The sequence below is a fragment of the Chelmon rostratus genome, chromosome 10 (genome assembly GCF_017976325.1).
Source record: "Chelmon rostratus isolate fCheRos1 chromosome 10, fCheRos1.pri, whole genome shotgun sequence".
NCBI lineage: Eukaryota > Metazoa > Chordata > Actinopteri > Chaetodontiformes > Chaetodontidae > Chelmon > Chelmon rostratus.
The window spans coordinates 16,191,182-16,210,086 of record NC_055667.1 but is presented as its reverse complement, the minus strand read 5'-3'; the positions used below and the strand labels follow the sequence as shown (position 1 = coordinate 16,210,086).

The 18,905-nt window shown below is 44.1% G+C and overlaps 1 protein-coding gene across 1 annotated transcript in view; it reads left to right on the top strand.

Moving 5' to 3' along the window:
- Positions 1-18,905, top strand: part of LOC121612182 (ERC protein 2-like) — a 143,925-nt gene that overhangs the window by 49,712 nt on the left and 75,308 nt on the right. The window contains exons 9-13 of the mRNA XM_041944894.1: positions 82-219; positions 5,364-5,552; positions 9,662-9,694; positions 9,985-10,178; positions 17,098-17,191. Of these exons, the coding sequence (XP_041800828.1) occupies positions 82-219; positions 5,364-5,552; positions 9,662-9,694; positions 9,985-10,178; positions 17,098-17,191 (648 nt within the window). The remainder of the gene's footprint in view (positions 1-81; positions 220-5,363; positions 5,553-9,661; positions 9,695-9,984; positions 10,179-17,097; positions 17,192-18,905) is intronic.

The following is an 18,905-nucleotide window of genomic DNA, read 5'->3' as shown; positions in this document are numbered from 1 at the left end:
GTGATTGTTATGTGCCTCTTTCACATCAACATGCTCCTAACCCCAGCTCCTCTCCTCCTCTGTCGGTCCTTCTCTCTCCAGATTGAGAACCTGCTGGAGCAGTTAAAGGATAAGGACAAACAGCTGGCTGGGTTGAGGGAAAGGGTCCAGGGACTTCAAACTGACTCCAGCAACACGGACACAGCCCTGGCCACACTGGAGGAAGCCCTATCAGAAAAGGTACAGAACAGAGGGAGGGATGAAGGGCGGGCGAGGATGGGCTTGTAAAAAAAAACAAAAAAAAGTTGGAGGTTGAGAAAATCTGACAGCAATTGCTGAGAAAAGAGCTGCTGGATGGATGGAGTGAAGAATTACGCACGCTGCTAATGACGAGACGAAAACTTGCTTGTCAGGCGTAGACAATAAAAACTCACAAAATGAAACCATTAGACCACCACTTGGCCTGGAAATTTTTACCCATTGAGGCACACTGGTCTTTCAGGAAGCTGGTACATGGCTTAATTAAGTTGCATGCTTCGCTATGACTCACTGCAATAATTTACTGATACAGCCTCCTGATTTATAGACCCTGGGCCACACTAGATGAGGTCCTCTCTGGAGGAGAAGGAGGCACTGGGAGAAGGGAGGTCTAAGGTGAGCATAGACAGAGGATTAGTCCCTGTCTGTAACTGCGCTGAACATTGGGAGGGAATGATCTATAGAATAAGGGGAGGATAGAAGTTTTGAAAGTGGGGGCGGGGGGGGGGAGGGATGGAAAAGTGGAATGGCAGAAGAGGTACAGCCCTGATGGAAGAGGTGGCCTCAGAATTAAGGGAGGGAGAGGTCAAGGAATGCAAGGGTGGAGGCAGAGTAAAAAATTAGTAACTTCTGCAAGATGTATGAAAGAAGAAGAGAAAGAACAGAGCTGGCGAGAAAAAATACAGTCACAAAGAATCAGACAGGGATGGAAATTCAGTGACCGACAACGCACACACATATAGAGGAAAAAATCAGCAAGAGTGACCATAATGAGAGAGACAGTGCAGACTCGATGTCGGTGTAACATTAGTAAAATATGAAGCTTATGTCTAACAGCCGACCTGATCAAGTGGCTCTAACACTGGGAAATACAGTCGTTGCTTTTCTAAGCTGGACGAAGCAGCCTCCACAGCCTCAGCAAGTAGTGTAACGAGCACAGCGCTGTAGACGTGCTGCGGCGTAAAATGGCAGAGCTGCAACTGCCACATGAGTCAAGGTGAGCTGAGCAGACTCACTCCACATGGGTGGACGGGTGAGCGGACGGGCTGGATGCTGGTCGTAAACATTCAGTGTTTGTTGTTTTCTGGCAACATCAGAGAGCAGCTGGCGTCCACGAACCCTCCCCTCAACACTGCCGAGCTAGCACTGCCGCTGACACTAACGATGGATGGACCTGCTGGCTACTGCGGTGTTTGCTGTACAATGCACTGCATTGGATTCCATATATCATTTACCCTTTAAAGCCCTATAGATTTTGCAGGATTCCTGGGTAAACGAGTTGCTTTGGAGAAGCTGGAAAGCTAATGCTAATGGTGGATTTTTTCCCCTCTGCACAAGTCTTTAGCTGTGTGTTTATGAATTTGCCCTCACGGTGACAGGCTGCCAGTGATTTCTAATTGGAGACAGGCTTGAACACAGGGCAGATTTGATGTTATATACAGAACTGACCATGACCGTGGAGATGTCAAATCCTAGTCTGGCAGTATATACACTCAGCCTTGAACTGACTGGCTTCATTTCAGAGTGACTCCATCTTGCTTAGCTTTGTTACATGTTTAAAGTTGTTGCTTGCAGACATTTGTTGGTACTACAGTCTAAAAAAACGATTGCTTTGGCGCTGCGGGCTAAAAAATGGTTCCCATTTACATGTTTGTTTGCACTGCAGGCTAAAAGATGGATGCTGGTTTATGTTTTGTTGGCACTGGCTGCTGCTTATGGGTTTATAGAGTTCCCAGTTAGGACAGATGTGGATGTCCAGCTGTTCTGCTTGTTTTCTCGGGGTTGCCACATTTTTATGGGCTCCGTTGTGCACATACTCTTGCGTGTGTATGTGTGTGCTTTTACATTTGTTGTTATATATTGCTGTTTGCTACTTAAGCTTGTGTTGCTTGTGCTTTGGCCTGCTAAGAGCGCACTTGTGTGAGGGACTGAAGGAAAAGGGACAATAGAAAATATTCCACAGGTGCCGCCATGACAAAATTTGAGTGGTGCCTGTCATAGATCCGCCAGTGGTGATCTGGTTGATCTCTGCTGTTTGAGGTTATAATATCGACACTGTATTCCTGCATGAGTATGATTAGGTGTTACTAGCCATAGCTGGTAATGAGCCAATTATTTTGAGGCATATTGCAAACAGCTGATGCCAATAACTCAGAGAAACTCACGATGAGGAACTGACTGTTTATAGCAAATGGTTCCCATTAGATTTGATGGAAAAGATTTAATCTGAGCAGCGACGAGGATTCTGCTGAGAGAGCTAATCCCCCAAAAGCCAGCAGAACCGGCATCCTGAATTTATGTTGCGATTTCCCTTGAATGTTTGCAAAGCCTCTCTCGTCTGAGAAGTAGCTCAGACAAAATCATGGCTTCCCTCAGATAAACATGTGGAGGACAGGGCTGCTGGATTGTGCTAAAAATCACAATCACAATAATTTTGGTCAATATTAAGGGTCGGAATTGTATCCAGAATCAACATCGATTAATTGTCCATCCCCACAACAGGATGCTAACAGTGTTCAGATTTAAGGAGCTATCATATTATATCACAACATCAGTGGAAGTGAGGCCACAATGATTTTTTTTTCGAGATTTTAAATAAAGTTTGAACGAATACTAATATCTTGATACAAGGGAAATATTTTCTATGTACAGTATATAAACACATGCTGTTATTCAAGCCAAGCCTCCTTTCCTCTCTTAAAGAAGACCACATTTTTATCTCTAGAGTCCATTATGATGACACTAATAAACATAAACCATAAAGGTTTGAGGAAGTTATATTCTCTGGTGATCAGCTAAATACCATGCATTCATAGAAAACCAAGAAAACAACTTCAGACAAGGAGAGGAATATGGTGAAGACCAATTCAGCCCACACAGAAATGCCAAATTATCACTGTGGGCATTAGCAACAAGGCAAGCACTTCTCATACAGCACCGCAAGAACAAGCTCAACTGCCACATGATCTTTAGTTTTGAACAACACCAATGGAAATAAGTACACATTCACTACAAATGAATACGCAGATTGCAAATACATATACAGAGATTCAGTGGCATAAAAGCAATCTGAGCAGCCAGCAGTGCAGCATCATCTGCAAGCACGGAGGAGCCATAAATGCCAGTGATGAATGCTCATCATGAACTGAATCTGAGGAGCAACAGCACAACAGCGAGGCTAAACCAAGAAATAGCCAACAACAGCGTAGCCATCTTTAATTGTAAGCAAACGCAGCCCGTAGCTAAGAACCAGGCTTTAATGGAGAGCTGACAGAGTGGTCACAGACCAGCAGCTTACACAGGAAACTCTTTTGTCCTGGCGTCTGCACGACGACCGCCTGACCCCAACTGCAGAAGATGTGGCTTCACTAGGGACATTTTGAGATGTTTAAAGTAGGTCAAAGTTCAGACAATTTCAAATCTGAGCGTTTCAACTTCAACACGATGGCAAATGCTTTGACACTGGTCATGGGAAAGCAGCTTAGGTGGGGTCAGATGTGTGTGTGTGTACTAGGCTGCGATTACTTCCTTTGATTGTGTTGGATTTTATTTCATCAATTTAACACTTAATTTATATCCATCCAATCCAGAATCATTTGCATTGTGCTCACAGAAATCCATCTATTAATAGGCGAGATGTTGGCTGAAGTGTGATTCATTCTCTCTGCAACACATGGACCAACACAGCACGTAGATGTTTTCACTTAAAATGATCTTTTATCACCTAAATTTGTTTTTGTTGCCGACGGACTTTGAAATGAATAGCATAATGGCACAATAAACTGCAAATCCCCTTTCTGCCTCGGCCCATCTGTTTACACAGAAACCACTTCTGATGCAGCCTACATATAATTCAGCTGTGATGAGGAGAACATTGGCGAGCTTTTCAGACTTTGTGGTCAACACAGGGTGTGTGTAATGTGTTTACAAGAGCGAGTGTGTGTGTTGCTAATCACACACCCTGTCACAAACCTGCTCTTGGAGCCAGTCGCTAGCCACAGTGCTGTGGTTCTAATTAACATGCTGGGGCATTGTGCCCAAGCCAAGCCCTGCTCTTTGGTGTGTGTGTGTGTGTGTGCATGTTTGTGTGCCAGTATGTGATGTTATGTGTGTGAGTTTTTGTTGTGCTTACGTGTACTCCACTATTGAGCTTCATAGACGCAGGTTTTATTATCACATCCTGGTTTCTTTCCCTAAACCCCAAACATCCTAGAGATATTTCATAATGTGTGGAAAACACCCAGGACCTATTAACCATGTGGTCTCTCTCCCTCTCCTTTCTTTCCCTCTTTCTCCCTCGCCCTCTCCTCCAAAGCCCACTATGCAGTGTGTTGCTGTGCCAGGTCTAGTTAGTGGGTGTATTTGTCCAATTACCCAGGGGTTTAAAGCTGCCAATCATGCGGCGATGCCACATCGTAAAGCCTCATTGCTGAGCTGTGCTCTGCGCCTAAATAAACACCTGAGTAAACACCTTGATAATCACTCCAGTCCACACCTAAACACACACACATACACCTCAACGCACACCTACTACACACACCTTGCGTGCTCCGCCACCCATGAAGTGGACCTGGTCCCAGGCCAATGCCCAAAGCCGTGGTCCTCCTGTTGTCCGCTGTGATTAGAGAATAGAGAAAATTATGATGTAAACATTCCAGTCTGGTTTATCAGAAGGCAATGTGGAGTTGTAAGGAAGTGATCTACAGTACTGTCCAATCCTCTCAATAAATCTGTCTCTGTCTCTCAACACTTCTCCTCCTTCCTGCATCTTTTCTCTCTGTTCTGTTTGGCTCTCATCTCCTCGCGTCCCGGCCATTATTTATGATGGTATTATTTATGACGGGCATTTATGAGTTTGTCTTTGGCCTCGTTTTGAGAGGCACGCTGGCGAACCTATTCAGCGAAGAGGCTGGCTCAACATTTTCAATAATGATAGGAAAGAACTGTAATCAGGAAGGGCGGACAAGCTTTGGCCAATGGAAGCAAAACAGCATCCATTTTGTAACAATCCTTAAATCGGAACAAGATTTTACGCAGATGATGGCTTTCTCGGCTCTTTACTGTATCCCCACACCTCTCACCAAACGTTCTTTTCTCCATCTTCTTTTACTCTCTCATTATCTCAGGAGCGAGTGATTGAGAATCTGCGCGAGCAGAGGGAGCGGGAGGACAGGGTTCGACTGGAGGAGCTGGAGCAGGTGAGGAAGGAGAACCAGGAATTAAAGGACAAACTTTCAGCCCTGCAGCCCCAGAAGCTGTCCCAGAGTCAGCCTGCTAACCCCAGCCCAACCCAGAACCAGAGGCCTGATGGAGAGGTCAGTGGGGAATTATCGATGTCGTTGTGATACCTTAAGAAGTGATGTTATCTAGATAACATGCGTGTAGGTTTTGGCTATTGTTGTAATCATTCTCCAAATATTACATTAAATCTGAAACATCCAAAACATAACATAACATGGCTGAAACTGTGTGCATGTCGCTACGAGCGCTGTGCACAACAACTCGAGATTCCCGGTCTGGTATGTGCGCCGAGTGCAGACTGCCATCAATATTTCATCGTTATCCGCATCATAACAGACGTGCGCACACCATGCAGCCATTTGTGCCAAGCTGCATGGTGTGCGCACGTACACAAAATGTCATTTCACAGACATCATAAAACAAAGTAGCTCTCTCACAACCTTTAACTGCTGAGCACTTCAAACGAACAACATGACACTTTATAATTACTTTTTATTGTACAAAAAGAATTAAAAGAATTTACTTTTACAGCCGCTCTGCAGTGGTTGTAATGTGCTACTTGTACCCTGTATTTAAACTGCTAACATCTACAGTAATAGTAATTCCACTCGCTTACCTCCCTGTGAGCATCCACGGTATTGTTAGCAACTCCCTAGCAAAGGGCCTGCCTGCACTTTGTCCCACAGGATAAAGGGATGAATTAAGAGAGAGTGATTTATGGACGTAAAAGATCCCTGTATCCCTGTTCGGGTGCCAAGTCAGAGGCCTCGCTGTCTTTTTTCTCCCTTTTTTTTCCTCTCCCAGGCTTACAAGCCAGGACAGACTCTCGCCCTGCCAGAATTTATGAGAATGTTTTCTTTTATACTCATAAAAAGCATACACACATCTCATTCCTGTGAAATGATATCTTGTTGAATGTTGACGCGGCACCACATGAAAGGGACAGCAGCTCAATAACTCTTTGTAGCGAGCAGATTCACACTCTGACAGAAGTGTTGCCATAATTGGACTATTTTGTGTACTCAGCAGCAATCAGACCTGTTATGTAAACTTACAGATTCTTCAAAAAGACAGATGATGTTTGCATGTTTACATGTGTGTGTGTGTGTGTGCGTTTCTGCCTGTGTGCCTGTGCGTGCATGCCGGCGCAGAGCTAACCGTTGATGTGTGTCTGTGTGTTTGATCCCATTGTGGTGCAGCGGAGTGTGACAGGTTGTGAGGCTGTAATGCTCAGTAGGTCAGAGGTGAACCGACACCGTGCCTGAGATTAGAATCTGATCAAACTAACCCACCACAGACACAAACACATACACACGCGCGCGTTCACCGCAGTGTTGTCAGCCGCTGTGTAACCATCCGCCACTGACAGCCACGTGTGCTTTCGGTCTAGATGCGAAATCCAGTACGCTCTGCACAGCAAAAGCTTCACTTGGAGCCGCAGATGGCGGGAATCCAGTGCCGGTGAACCTCACACGATAGTCAAATGAAAAAACAGACAGCCTCCGTCAAACCCCGCAGTTCGTCGTGACCGTCGGGCGGCGATTTACTGCGCCGCCGCTCTGAAGGCCCTGCGGTCGCTCATCTCGCTCACAGTGGTGGAAACCCTTCTTTCCAGATTATACCTGGACAACCCATGCTAGCATACACTTAAAAATGTTAATTTGCAAAACTGATATCTTTTTGTGCATTGTGCATTTTCTATTTTTGCAAATGAACTCTTCACTTGCTCTTGTGTCTTTTGAGTTTTAGTGCACTTACATGTTGCTTTGGATAAAAGCATCTGGGTTATTTATCTAGGACATTTCCTCACTGTACTACTTTAAAAATGTGTTATGCTACATATGTACATGTATAAGCATAAAATGTGCTTGATATTATTTAGTATAGTAAATGACCTAAATTCTTCTTTCTGACTGTCACTTGTGTTAATGCTACTAGAATACTGCTGTTGGTGAGTGAAATGGTTGCATTGGCGCAATGCTCGCCTTTCAGGAAAACATTATTTTCCTCTCAATGAGATTTAATGTTGAGTAAATGCTTTTGAAGTGTTACATGAATCCAACAGTTGTATGAGAAGTGGCCTCATTTAATGTATACTTCCAAAAACTTTGTCTAACTGCGTTGCCACTTCTTCATTTACCTCGCCTGCAGATGTTGGGTTTGTGTATGCCATGAGGTCGTGTACACACAGTGGCCCACTCACTGTATCTGCAGATGTTTGTATTACTGACTCAGTCAAGCTGTTAGCGGAGCTTTTTATCTTGACCTCAGAGCTCTGTTGACATCACTGCATCCTCATCCTCTTCTCATAAAACAGTATTTGTTGATTCCGAGGTTAATAAAGGACTTCTGGGACTAAACACTAGCTCTTCAAAGAGAAAAACAGCAAAGATCCTGAGGGAAGGCAGTGACCTTTCCACAGAGGGTTGGCTTAAATCAGCAAGGAGGCACCACATCTTACCTTACAGCTTACTTTTGAGTCCTATTCAAAAGACTGTTTGGTCTTTTCAAAGAAGGCGGATGTCATATCTTCTTACCTTTCCAGTGCTGTCATTATCTATTTAGAGACAGATATTACCTTTCCCAGTCAGAACTTTTTTCAGATGCTGCCCAGCCTCTGCGTTGGCTGGGAATCCTCTGACCAGGAGTTGAATAACCCAGTGCAGATCCTGGTGGCCACACATATTTAACTTATTTGTAATATTTACACTTCAGAGACATTTCCAGGAATGATAATAATAATTTCACTGACCATATATGTAATCGAATCTTTACTGGCCTTCCCCCTCCTGTCATAATATCACAAATTCCTGTTGGACCCGCCGTGCTCTCAGCCCCTGCTTTCTTCTTGTCTGTGTTTTCCCCTAAAAGAACATAACAAACTCTTGTCCACTTAGGCCTAATGCATTTTGTGCAAGCTTAGATTTGGTTTGATGTGTGTGCATGAGTGTGTGAGGCTAGGTGTGGATGTAAGGGGGGTGAACACGAGGTAAACAATGACTCTGCTTGCCTTCCTGAGGGCCAAGTGTTCCCTTTTTGACAGTATTTAATCCTTTAGCACAGGCCCGTGGGTTTACGCATACAGTGACAAGCTTATGGGGCTCTGGAAGGTCACATGACGCCACATATAGTGTAGACAGGTTAGTCAAACTCATATCCATGGCCACACATATCCAGTAGGAGTGCATATTTTGCACACAAATGTTGAAACACGTGGTCTGCAACAATGTCATCATTAACATTTTGAGTGTACAGTATTTTAACATTTACAGATGTGTTCTGCTAAGCTTACACGTGCATGCAAGAAGTGAGACCTTTCAGTCATTTAGTTGTGCTACATATGCTGTGCCCATGGCTGTATGCAACATATGCAGGGGCCTGCTCATGCAAACGGTTGATCCCGTGGGTTTGTTTTAATGGGAAGAGGGCATTTGTTCGGATTAGCCAGTGGTAATAGTTAACAGACACTCCTTGTTTTTTTTCTAATGACAGACTCAAGCACAGCAACATGTACAGTCCCAGACTTATGCAGACAATAAATTGCTCTTTGTGTGTGTGTGTGTGTGGATGCGTTAGTGTGCGCTCACTTGATGATGTTTAAACGACTGGCCTCAGCTGTTTCAACAAGTTAAACTATCTTCGCAAACACGGTAGACGGAGAGAAGTAAAGACCGAGAGAAAGAGGGAGAAGTCGAAAGAAAGATAATTCTAGGTTGCAAACTTCCTCTGGGATATTTTTCTCAGAGAACAAAGAATTCAGCAGTGTAACCTTTCTGTGTGTTTTCTTTTTTTTTTTCTCAACATTTTACTTAGAAAAGAATTTGGAGATGTTTGGTGGTCTCATAAAATCGCAGCCAAACAGAGAGAGACGGTAATTTTATAATGATAATGACTGAACTCCAAACTCTACATGGCGGACGCCGCGGGGGAAGCCAGCTGATAGAAGCAAACCACAGAAAAGCAGGCAGCAGAGAAACTGGGGGGGCAGCATGAAGGCAGCAGATCAGGGTACAGATTGGCTCTGCTTGAGCTAGATTGTGACCCTAACCACATCTTTAGGATTGACTTACCTTTTCCTTTAGATTTCAAAGCTACCCATGCAGGATGATCTCACAAGTACCCCTGTGTGATTGTCTCTCAGTCCTCGATGCTAAAACTGATCTGTTTTTGTATTAACTTCTAGGTGCCAGGCAGAGTGCCAGCAGGAAGCCCCACGGTAGGTTCTGTTATGCCTCGCGTTTATTTGTGCTTGTGTGTGTGTGTGTGTGTGTGTGCAGAGGCCATTATAGGAATTCTCCGACTCACTCAGCTCCCTGTTGTCAGACTTGGCTTAACCTTAATTGCTGGGAGCTGTGCTTTGTCACGCTTAGCTCAACATCCATTTGACCTATCTGTCATTCAAACTGAAAGTTTAGCTAAGTATGACAATCATCTAAAAAAAAAAAAAAAAAAGGAGCAGGAGCTGTACCTAACAAATGCACTCCCTCTCTGTGTCCCCCCTGAAAGACACAAAACACAGAAGAGGCAGCCCGAAAGTGTCCGGACATCACAGACCGTCTGAGGCTTCTGGAGCAGGAAGTGGCCCGCAACAGAGAGGAATCTGGGAAGTCACAAGCCGAGGTGGAGAGGCTAATGGCGGCTCTGAGGGATGCTGAGATTGAAAAATCGTGCAAGGAGAAGAAAATTGCCGATCTTGAGAGGTGAGGGTCAAAAATTCAGTGACGATCATATCCATCACAAGACACCATGTGGGTGTCCTCAGCGAGCAGCGTCCTTCCAAGTGACCGGATCTTTGTAAGATCTCAATTCATTCCTAAGTGCTCTATTTATAAAGGAGTAATCCACGAGACATAAACTGTCTAAATTGTGTCCTCCCAGCACTTGAAACCACTTCCACGCTGTCATGCTTCTTGCCTGATGTAACCACACTCTATAAATGCACACTGTGACCTATGTGCACGTGTTGTTTTTAATCATCGGGCTTACTGTTTTATCATTTGTTTCCGTGTATCAGCATCAGCAGACCTGGGTGAGTAGTTCTTGGTGTGCCTGTTAAACATGCCGTCATACCACCACCAGCACTGTCCATAGCCGTCACTCTTGACATCATGCCATGGTTGTTGGGTTGATTTCAAACTTTCCCAGGTAGTTGGAATTTGAGGCCTTTTGGCTCAAATCTGATTTCCAGGAAGCTCCGGTTTGACTATCCCAGTGGGACAGTAAATGTACAATGCATTTACAGCAAACAATCCTGGTCGTCATTGCTGTCGCAGCAACAACAGAATGAGAGACTTTATATGTTTCCCTGATTTATAACACCGGAGACATATAGCCTCTCTGTTGTGTTGACTTCTGCAAAGGCTTGTTCACATTTCATTGCTATCATGAGTGCTATCATGCATGTTTTTCATCATATCATACTGTGTTTTCACATATGTGTCTGTAAACCCAACAGGTAAATGGTTTTGCTTCTGTCTTTGCATTACTGTCAGTGCATACAGCAAGAGTGTGTGCATGTGTGTGCATGTGTGTGAGGTTGACTTTGCCAGGCAGGCAGCCAGCAGCATGCCAGTGGGAGGTGGTGTATCCAGCCCAGACACTGGCTGTTTATACTACTCTGTTTATTACTGGCACAGTGCTACTCAATTATCATCTGATTTATGGATTGGCATGGTGTGTATATACAGTATGTACCCAAATGAGTGGTTATTCAGTGCCAACGCAGAGGTACTGCATGTGAGTGTTTGCGTGTATATTTACTTCATATTTGTGTGCGTGCATGTGTGAAAAAGAAGCAAGAGGCATGTTTTTGTATGTGTGTGTGTGTGTGCACATCGAGTGCATCTTTACTTGGAGCAGTTTCTTGTATGCTGGCTGCCTCGTCTGCGTAAGTAGATTGATAGTGGGTGGTTTCTCTGTTGGTGGATCGCCAACTGCACAGAAGAAGCCATGAGTGTGAAAAAGGTATGTGAAAGAACAATTTTTTAAAACACATTGGCCCATCAGGTGTGTTAACGCTCGCTACGGTCCTGAATGGTTTAGAATGTATCTGGATGGGCTGCATGTACTGGATCCAGCACAGTTTCCTGCCTCATTCATTACCCGTTTTACAGACTCTCCGCTCTGGCATGGAAACCGTGTGCTGACTCAAATTGTGTGGGAACGCATGAGCATCAAGAATAATAGGGATACAGTAGCTCCCGCGGAGTTCGTTCACACAGTCTACTCTCTGTTTCCATGTGTGCGTGCATGCGTCACGCCCCTACCTCTACATGTGTCTGCTACTCACATGCAGCTCGTATGTGTGTGTTAATCTGCGCGTTCAGTTTCCGTGCGTGAGCGCGCACAGCCATTTGCGAGACGAAGAGTGTTCGGGATGGAGCCTTGGAAGAGCTTCTTGCACCTCAGCTCGTCCATCTTCTCGGGGCGGCTGTCTCATTAGTGTCAGCCAGTCAGTCCTATCAGTCTGACCCCTCCCCTCTGGTCAGCGTGTGCAGGTCGGGGGTCACATGCAGGTCAACCGCAGGTTATCAGAGGATGCACTGCAGTCATCCACTCCGGCTGCAAAAACACATACAGAAGAACAGAATAGAATAAGTTAAAAGCAGATGAGCATGTGCTTCATGCTCTTTTTTGTAGGTGCGTTTGGCTGCTGTACAGAATAATGGAGCATCAAGTTCTCGTAGTTTCACTATCAGTGGAAATTCTGATTTACCAAAGACATTAAACATACAACAGACACAAGAATCTTTTGCACATGTGCCTGCGCACATGTGTTATGTGACAGCATGGGCGGACGAGTGTCTCCATGTACTGATTGGACTTCTGTGTAAGACTGTGCGAGATGTGTCTGGGCGGAAGATGAATGTCTTTTTAATCAGAGTGTTTCTGTTGGAACGCTGTCAGATGGCCTATTAACCGCTATCAAGATGGCGAGCGAGAAGAACAGATGAGGAAACAGACACTTTCTCATCCTGTTGGCAGCGAAGCGGAGCGAGTCAAAGATGAATGCAGCCAGCAGGTCATTGTAATAAATACATTCCAGCACAGGGGAGACTCACTCACAGCTATTTCATATAGCTTAGATCTGCTGGAGATCTACTGCAAGTCATCATAGATAACATTAGGTAGTTTATTGTTGGTGGTTTATTTACTGCTGTGTGTGGAGGTGTAATTCCAAACTAATCTGCCTAAGTGATCAGAGACACGGAACAGGCTTTGTGGAAAGCATCCGTATCAGCTGTTAACACTAATGCTAATAGTTGGATTTGTTAAGTAGACCTCTGAAAGCCATGGTTACTGATCTCTTGCAGATATAGTGGACTCAAATGGATAGTATGGCACACTGGGAGTGAAGCATTCTAATCTTTACCCTGTGCAGTTAATTCAGTAATGCGTTGAGTGTTCGCCCTCCATCGTGTTTCTGCAATTTATGTAGCTGGTAACATGGTATTGAAAGAGCAAGAGAATGAGCCCAGTGACTGGTCTGTTTGAAACAAGACCAATTCTTCAGAGGTTGTTGCATTCAAACATCTGCAGTTTCATAAATTTGAGATTCAAGTATTTTTTTTATATGCTGGGTGAATATAAAGCCTTGTTTCTTTTTCCCCCCACCCCTTCCTTCGTGGCTATATATTGTGAAGCGGTGGAATTATTTTGTACAGTCTTCCTAATGCTGTTACAGTCCTATAGTTTTAATGTTTCTGTGGTGATGTGGGAGCTAAACTCTGAGACATAAATCAGCCTCCCAGTCTCACCGTATCACAGCTATTGACGTGGTAAGCACTCTGGTATGTAAGGGAGGGTTTCAGGAAAAGGGAGGTGTGTGTGTGTGTGTGTGTATGTGTGCATGTATGTATGTACGTATGTACAGTATTTATGTGAGTGTGTGTGTGTCTAGGGTGAGACTGAGGAGAATACATGTTGCTAGTGGAGTCAGCAAAGGGTCTGCTGGCTGGTAGGAATCGGCGTTTGTTGGCTGACATACATTCATACTCTCACAAACAACCATTTGCACACATAAACACACACATATCACTTTTGGCCTTATTCCTATGACCATAATCAAACTCCAGATGTTCAGAGCATCAATCTTTGGAAAAGACACACACTGTATGCATGAACGCCAATACACACATCTCCTCCTAAGGCTTTGTATATAATATTTCCAAATGAAAATGTTTGTAAACTGTGTGCTTTTCTCTGTGCCTTTGCAGGTGTCCATACAATTTAAATGGCCATTTAAGCTTTGGGAAAGACCCGTCAACCTCCTGCTTTACTGTGGAAACATAGACAAGTCGCACCTGCACCAGAGCGGAGGTGTTGCGTAACACAAATATCAAATACGTGCACAATGCTCTGCATCCAGTGAATCACGTTACGTTTTCTCACATTCACACAAGCACTTCTTCCTTTTTAACCTCCTCTCTGTTTCACCCTGTCACACATACGCAGACAGCGCATTAAAGCAACAGTGAAACTGTATTTGTATTGCGATAAGACACGTCCAAGCACCGTAAAGCATCTATCAGTAATAAACAGACTTGTTCTGTTTGGATCTCTCAGCACTGCATCGAGACAAGCGTCAGATGAAACTCCAGTGTTGATCCAACCGCCTCGCGTTACACTTACATAGTCCCTCATTTTCTCCTCCTCTCTCCTTTTCCTGGACTTCTCTTTTTGCGCTGCAGAGAAAATCTATTTAATTCAGATCATATCAGCCTGTTGTCCCATATATTGCACAACCCTGAGTAGTAACTGCCCGGGTGTCCCCGTCTGCTTGAAATCAGACGATTTTGTTCCACTCTCTGTTTAATAAAAGAGAAGAGGAAGAGGCAGAATAAGAATTAAGAGTTATGAAGGGGAGATAAAAATCTGGATTTTTTTTTTCTAATAAGCTTATTACTCCTTTTGACCTTTATTTACCCAGGAAAAGTCAACCGAGAATGCATGCTCTTTGCCAGAAACACCCTACTTAATATTTGCAGTTTCCCACATTCAGATCTGAGGGCGTCCCAGTGTGACCGCAGCTTCCTGCTGTTGGCCGCTCGGCAGCGCCACTGGAGCCATTCAGCGGCTCTTTGTGCCTTGCTCAAGGGCACGTCAGCATACTCCTCAAGGGAGGTTAGAGGTTTATTCATTCGTTTTATTTTTTTTCCCCGCGTTCTTAGAGGCAGAACATGAGAAACGAACGAAAAGAGGAAAAGAACGTTCAAGGGATAAGGGAAAAAGAGAGTAGAAGAAGGAAAGAAAGAATAAAAGAAGTATGTATGGAGATATACATGGTTAAAAAAAAAAAAACAGTGCTGCGCTTTGACAGCCAGAAGTAAAGCGGAGCTGCTTGTGTTGGAAGGCGGATGCGTGGAGTGCTCCAGGTGAAAGAAGCAAGAGGAAATGTGAAAAATTACTTATTACGCTCGGTTTAGGAAATGGCTGGACTCATGCACAGTGCTCTCTCTCTCTCTCACTTCATCTTTCTAAAAAATGTCACGGCAATAAAATACTATTTTCCCCCCATGAATTTGCTCATTTCGGCAATCAACAAATCACAGTTCTCCTTCATATTTTCCACTCACATGCAGCCCAGCCCGTCTGCTCCTTATTCACACTCTCCGTGCCCTCATTTGCCTTCACATTGGTCAAAACACTTACTTCATTTTGCACTGATGGGTCGATGGGGGTGTATCAGCTATCAGAAGGGCCCAGGGTGCTGGTTTATACACCTGTACCAGTAGCGGCTGTGTGTGTGTGATAGCTGATATGCCCTCATGGCAGGTTTGTTCTCCATGGACATGCCTCTGAGTTTATAAAAACACACACACACAGACATCAAAGATCTGAGTATAAACAGATTCCTCTCCTCCTCTTCCTCCTCCTCCTCCTCCTCCTTCTCACTGTGTAAATATGTGTGCACATGTGCATATGTGTGTACTTACACTTCGTCCATAATGGTAACAGAATTGAATGATTATCTTTATTTACGCAGCGCTTTTCAAAACCCACTCGTAAAAATGATAAAAAATAACTTGTAAAATCAACAGCAGGGTCATTAAAAAAGAAATAAAAGAAGTAAACCAGAGACAATCCAGTGAAATGACAAGCTTGATAAACTGACCAATGTCTTTGTGTGTGTGTGTGTGTTTGTACAGGATGCGTAATATCAGATATAAATACTGACATAAAGTACTCCCGTCCTGCTCTGTCTTCACTTGTTATAACAAATAATTCCTCAAAGGTTTTTAAAGGAACTGGTGTGTGTGTGTATGTGTGTGTGTGTGTGTGTGTATTGTGCATGTGTGTACGTGTGTGTACGTGTGTGTGGGGCAAGGTGAGTGTGTGTACAACATTTATTCATCATCTTGTTGGTTTTATCTCACATAATTACACACCAACATCACTCATAAAAGCTGACACGCGCACACACACACACACACACACACACACACACACACACACACACACACACACACCATTCTAAAGGTTGTGACAGCAAATATTTGCCCGTATGTGGGGGCAGCTTGTAGGTTTTGCCCAGAGTAAACACACCAGTGTGGATATGGAATAATAATGTGGCGCGTTTTAGCAGCTGCTTGGTCGCAGCCTGTTTACAGTGTCGGAGGGTTCTCTTAAGCGCTAATTTGTCACTGTCAGCTCCCTCGCACTTTTTTTTTTCTTTAAATGTGTGAAGGCCGGACTGGGAGCTCAAAGAGTGTGTTTTGACTCTTTTTTGAGAGTGTTTGTGAGAAGATATAGATTGTGTCTAAGTGTCTTATGGTGCATGGGTTTTGTTGGTTCATGTGTATCTACCAGTAAGTTTGTGTGTGTGCGTGTGTGTGTGTGTCATAGTTCTTTGGCTAAGTAAGTTCAGTAAATGACAAGAGGTCTTAGTAAATACACAGCCATCCTGGCTGGTTAATACATGGTGTAGCTCTGTAATCAGTACCTCAGCAACCTTGACGGCAGATTTATTATCCCGTGTTGTGTTTCTTGCAGTGTCTATAGACTTGCGCCAAATTTCTTTTATAAAAACACAAGCCCTTGTGTGTGTGTGTGTCTGTGTCTTCCTATCAGTTGACTAACCCCTTGCACATATCTATTTTTGAGAGTGCGTGTTTGCGTGCGTGCATGTGCATGCGTCTCCTGTCTGCGTGTGTTTGTGTGCCGCGCCGGTGAAAGATTTACGCTGCAGTGTCTCACCTCCATCGGTCAAGTCTTGTCTTGCCCCAGTCTGCCATGTTACTGAGACTAGACGTATGCACAGTGCTTCTCTGCTTTACCTACACACACTGTAACCCTGCCATTTATCCGCGTGATGCAATATCCAGGCCTTGCTTTATCTCTGAATATAAAGTTAAACAACATCATTTATATATACGGTTTAAATAACACTGCATTTAATAACAGGCCAACAAAAGCACCACAAATTCAAATCTGTGGGTTAAAAATGTGTTTAGAGTGAAATGGGGCCACTGTATATTGTGCATGGGGTGTTTGCATACGTACAGGATACATACCATGGTCATATATTGTGAAATACACATCTGTTTGTACTCCATGGTTTTAATGTTTGGTTTACATTCATTTATTAAGCATCTCTGTCTGTTGTTTTTCTGTCTGAAGGCAAATCAAGTCTCCAAACATCCAGAAGCAGACGGTGCCGGGCGAGATGAGGAAGGATGCCCTGACTGATGGACATCCGCACTCTTTATCGCAGGTTTGAATGTTTGTGTGTGTGTGTGTGCGCGCACTTTTGTACATTCCTGGGCCTCTAGTTAAGCTCTTCATCACCTCTTCATCCCAGAGAGGGCAGGTTGGCTCATCCTGAGCTTCTCCTGCCCTCTTCTCTCCTCACCACCTCTTCCTCAGAGGTAATCTAGATAATCTTATCTTCTTCCCGTATCTCTGTACGTTTCTTCTCACTCCTGCATAATTCTGCTCTTCTGAGCAGAGAGAGCTCCCTTCTCTTCCATTCTTTCATGTCTCTTGCCCTCCCTCCCTCCGTGCATCTCAGAGTCCGTCCTAAGTGGAAAAGACAGGCATTTAGTCCAGCAGAAATCAGCTCCATACGCCAGCGGTGGCCTGATGGCTCACATGGGAACGAGTGAGTCTAACCAGGCAGGAGAGAGATTCTTGACGTACCATGTACCATAATTGGTACCATGTATTATCAAATAGTATTATCATATGTTGACCAGAGGTGGTACGAGTGTTAGAGCAGATGCAGGGATCCAAGCTCAAGTTTATTTCCATTCATCCATACCAAAACCCAGCTGATCCTGCACGCTAGCAGCATGGTGCTATGGCACCACCTCTTTGGTTCACCTTAAAAACTATTTTAAATGATGATGGTGATGATCCCCTGACTTTTCACCTAGCGCCACCATCAGGACAAAAGTTGAATTTGTCCAACCCTTGACCAAATGCTTGAAGGACAACCTCAGCTATTGTTAGTTTTGTAGTGCTAATTCGCAAATGTTAACATGCCAACACACTGAACTAAGATGTGTTAATCCTGCGATCGTGAGCATGTTAGCATTTAGCTCGAAGCACCGCTGTGCCTAAGAGCAGCCTCACGGAGCTGCTGGCCTGGCTTTAGATTCTTGCACAACATTTTTAACAAAAGTAAATTTGCTAATTAAAAAAGGGTGATCAGATGTGCTGTGAGCGTAACATTTTCAAGTTGAAGAATAAACTTAATTATGCTCTCTAATCAACTATTTCATGCCAAAACTGTCAAAACTGCAATTTTTTCTTTTGTGTTTAGTTCTTATCAGTCAACATACACAGCATGTCAGTAATCTTTGATCATCTTATCCATTTGGCTCTAATCCACATAAAAGTATAAAATGTTGAACAAATAAGCAAGACCCTGACCAGCCTGTACATAATATAATTCAATATCATTAATATTAAAAACTGCATCATTAAAATACAGCAGTGATATGTTAAAAAGATTAGTATCAATACTGCAGCACATAAGAGCCAGAGTGACCAGCACATGTCCGGGCTCACTATCTATGATGTTAATAAATTATAAATGCATTCAGCCTTTATGTTGTGTTCGCTCGGCAGTCTGGTTTCATTGTGGCCTCTACCTCGCTCTCTTCCCCCTGCTCCCCCCCCGTTTATCTCCAGGCCCATCAGGAACACAGCACGCTTCGAGGGTAAACACAAACAAACAGGGCCTTCCCTCATTGCCCCCCACCCCCGTCCATCCGTCCGTCCAGGAGAGTTTATGTGGGATGGAGCGATAGCATCTCTCCGCTCCATCGTCTCCATCGCGCCACGCTGCACTTCACAAACACAGAGAAAACACGCATCGGAAATGTTCACTTCGAGCCTTCACACAGGCCTTTTATTCCTCTTTTATCTATAACGGAGAGGCTTCAGCGACTTATGGAATCTGGGGACAGTTGAAGAGGATGGAC